This window comes from Mastomys coucha, unplaced genomic scaffold (genome assembly GCF_008632895.1).
Source record: "Mastomys coucha isolate ucsf_1 unplaced genomic scaffold, UCSF_Mcou_1 pScaffold15, whole genome shotgun sequence".
Taxonomy (NCBI): Eukaryota; Metazoa; Chordata; class Mammalia; order Rodentia; family Muridae; genus Mastomys; species Mastomys coucha.
In genome coordinates this window covers 18145855-18149283 of record NW_022196897.1, presented here as the reverse complement: position 1 = coordinate 18149283, position 3429 = coordinate 18145855, and the positions used below count along the sequence as shown (strand labels likewise).

Below are 3429 nucleotides of genomic sequence, written 5' to 3'. Positions count from 1 at the left end.
TAGATTTTAAGTCATTTTTATTCAGTATCTTACACAGTAACGTCCATCCAAGAGAAAACTGAGACTCAGGCAGAATCCTTGCACTACTGAGCAGCCATTTCAGAAAGCTGGATTGGGACAGAAAGGTGTAGAGAGATATAATTTTGGAAGAAGACCCTCATGCAGCCTGGGCTCCTGCCCTCTCATTTCTACTTCTTGGCTCCCTCTCTGCTGGACCAAGGTCACAGACACCATCAGAAAGAAAGCCCATAGAGGAAGACGTGCCCTTGAGTTGCAGCCAGAGGGCCTGGTGTTGTCAGCATCCAGAACGGGGGACCAGCCCTGTTCTGCCAGGGCCTTTAGCTGTAGAGTGGTTGGAAGGGCAGCTCAGGCGTGGGCTGGAGCCTGTGGAGAGTGCAAGAGGTGCTGCGGTGAACTCTGGTGACTTTGTGAGTTCTTTCTTCCACCCTTCTCCACCCTAACCCCCTAATACCACAGAGGAGAGAAAAAAGAGGGGAGAAGGGATGACCTTATCATTAAACTACTTCCTGCTGATTAGGTGAATCACGTTCCTTGGGGCACTTTGATCTTCACCATCAAGATACCTAGTTTGTGATTTTTGTATTTTGTTTTGTTTTCTCTGTGTAGCCCTGGCTGTCCTAGAACTCACACTGTAGACCAGGCTGGCTTCGAACTCAGAAATCTGCCTGTCTCTGCTTTCCAAGTGCTGGGATTAAAGGTGTGTGCCACCATTGCCCAGTGTGATTGTGACTGTTTCTTCTTAACAACTACTTAACAAACAAAGACCAACAGCTCACCCTGCCCCTTGAGGCCCTAGCATTTATAGACTCTCTGAAAAGTCCCCAGAATCCCCAGTGTCACACAATCACAGAAACTATCTGATGCTGGCAAAATCACACCCCTGCTAGAGCACGAGGCAAATCATACTCAGCTGCAGAGGACAATCTGAAGTAGCCGCATATCTCATACCTGGAATTAAAACAAAAATGTAGGGGCTGGAGAGATGGCTCAGTGGTTAAGAGCACTGACAGCTCTTCTGCAGGTCCTGAGTTCAAATCCCAGCAACCACATGGTGGCTCACAACCATCTGTAATGAGATCTGATGCCCTCTTCTGGTATGTCTGAGACAGCTACAGTGTACTTACATATAATAAATAAATAAATCTTTAAAAAAAATGTATTCCTGCTGGGCAGTGGTGGTGCACACCTTTTAAGTCCCAGCAATTCCAGCACTTGGGAAGCAGAGGCAAGCAGATTTCAGAGTTCGAGGCCAGCCTGGTCTACAGAGTGAGTTCCAGGACAGCCAGGGCTACACAGAGAAACCCTGTCTCAAAAAAAAAAAAAAGAAGAAGAAGAAGAAAGAAAGAAAAAATGTATTCCCATAACAACTCTGTATTTTTAAAAGATTTATTTATTTATTATATGTAAGTACACTGTAGCTATCTTCAGATATCCCAGAAGAGGGAATCAGATCTCATTACGGATGGCTGCGAGCCACCATGTGGTTGCTGGGATTTGAACTCACGACCTTCAGGAGTGCAGTTGGCGCTCTTAACCACTGAGCCCATCTCTCCAGCCCCAATTCTGTATTTTTAAAAAAAAACTAAAACTCCAAAACTGTCACTACAACTTTGGGCTTAAGGGATCACTTTGCCTAACCTAAAGGGTCTTCTTAGGAGGTTCTCTGGGGCACATACCAGCCCTGGTACCTACCAATTTCCTGGGCTCCACACAGTGCCAGCGGCCTCCATGAGGTGGAAAGTATAGGCGTGGCGTGAGTGGTTGGAAAGGTTCTGCTCACTCTTATGCACCACTTCTCCATGGATCAGAACCAGACCCCCTTGGGGAATACCACATTGTTACCAGCGAGTCCCCACCAACCCCATAGCAAGCAGTCTTCTTCCCAAGGGAATAAGGAACACAGCCCTCCTTCCACAAAGAGAGAAGTTTCCCTTTCTATCCTTAGAAACTCAGGCTGTCACTCATGCTCCAGGAGCTGAGGCCATGCTGTTAGACAGAGGTTCCCCTGGCATCAAGTCTTTTCTACTGTGGCCTGCCTTGGGAAGCCTTATGAAGGGTCTTCCCAGATCAGGTGTGGCCGGGCAAGTCTTTAATCAATCCCAGCACTTGGAAGGCAGAGGCAGGTGGGAAACCATGCCTCAAAAGCTGGGGGGTGGAGGGGCTCCCCATCCCTAGATAGACTGAGTTGGCATCCAGTATCCCTTAAGCATAAGGAAAAGCAGGCACTATCTGCCAACACACATGGAGCACGTGTGCACCTCACACGTTTCCTGTAAGCTGGCTGCATTGATTACCTTCTACCTGGGAACACTGAGAGTCATAGAGGCAATCATCTACTTCAAGAAATTGTCCGTTAAAAACTGTAGTCTCACCTTAAAGAGCCTGCTGGAAGCACACTGCTTGCTGACTTCCAAGCCCCATCCCAGTGCCACCACCAACCGTTCTACAATTTCAAGGTCCTCAGATGGCAGGCACCACAGGGAGAGGGGCAAACACAGACCAAGATGCATGGCCACCCACCTCCCTGCGCTCTGCACCTCACCTACCTCTCCTCACTGGCAAAGGCACAAAGAGGTTGTCAGCCCAGGCTGGCTCTGAGCCGAGGAAGCTGGTGCCAGGCCCAGAGTCCGAAGGGGCTCGGATCATCCTTCTTGACACCCCACCTGTGGGCCAACATGGAAACTTTAGTCACTCTTTTTGTATGTCCCTCTCCCTGGGGATGGATGGGCAGGCATAAACAGTGTCCTCACTGGTATGGGAGCCAGGGATGAACCAGAGGCAACCATTCTCCGGCGTGGCATCCTCCACCGCGATCCACAGGCCCAGCACGCGGCCGAGGGGCTCAGTGTACAGAAAGGTAGCATCCTGGTGAGGAGAGACTGTAGGAGACCCACCCAGGAGTAAGTACAAGGCCTTTGGCCAGGCCTTACCTCACCCTGGCCAGACTCTCATTCCATATCCTTCCAGGCTTAGCCTATCCCTCTCTGGTCAAGAATCTTACCACTACCTGGCCTACACAGTCTAAGCAGAAGACTGCACCTATGAAGGTTTCCATGTCTTCAACTGCAGAATGGTTCCAACCTGCCTCAAAGGCCTGCTAGAGGCACTGTCGGATGACCTGCTAAAATTACCTAGTACAGGACAGACTGCTGGAGAGATGGCTTGATGGTATAGGCATTGGCTGCTCAGAGGTCCTGAATTCAATTCCCAGAAACCACACGGTGGCTCACAGCCATCTGCAATGGGATCTGATGCCCTCTTCTGGTATATAAAAGTACATGCAGACAGAGCACACATGTACGTAAAATATATCTTTTTAAAAGTTGCTCAGCGGGGCTGGAGAGCACTGACTGCTCTTCCAAAGATTCTGAGTTCAAATCCCAGCAACCACATGGTGGCTCACAACCA

At 49.3% G+C, this 3429-nt stretch overlaps 1 protein-coding gene across 3 annotated transcripts in view; it reads right to left on the bottom strand.

Moving 5' to 3' along the window:
• The window catches only part of Phyhd1 (phytanoyl-CoA dioxygenase domain containing 1), a 15451-nt gene continuing 12022 nt past the window's right edge, over positions 1–3429 (bottom strand). For all 3 annotated transcript variants that reach the window (XM_031369672.1, XM_031369674.1, XM_031369673.1), the window contains 4 exons: positions 2772–2900; positions 2568–2684; positions 1714–1840; positions 1–384 (listed from right to left, as the gene is read on the bottom strand). In XM_031369672.1, the coding sequence (XP_031225532.1) occupies positions 339–384; positions 1714–1840; positions 2568–2684; positions 2772–2900 (419 nt within the window). In that variant the 3' untranslated portion in view covers positions 1–338. The remainder of the gene's footprint in view (positions 385–1713; positions 1841–2567; positions 2685–2771; positions 2901–3429) is intronic.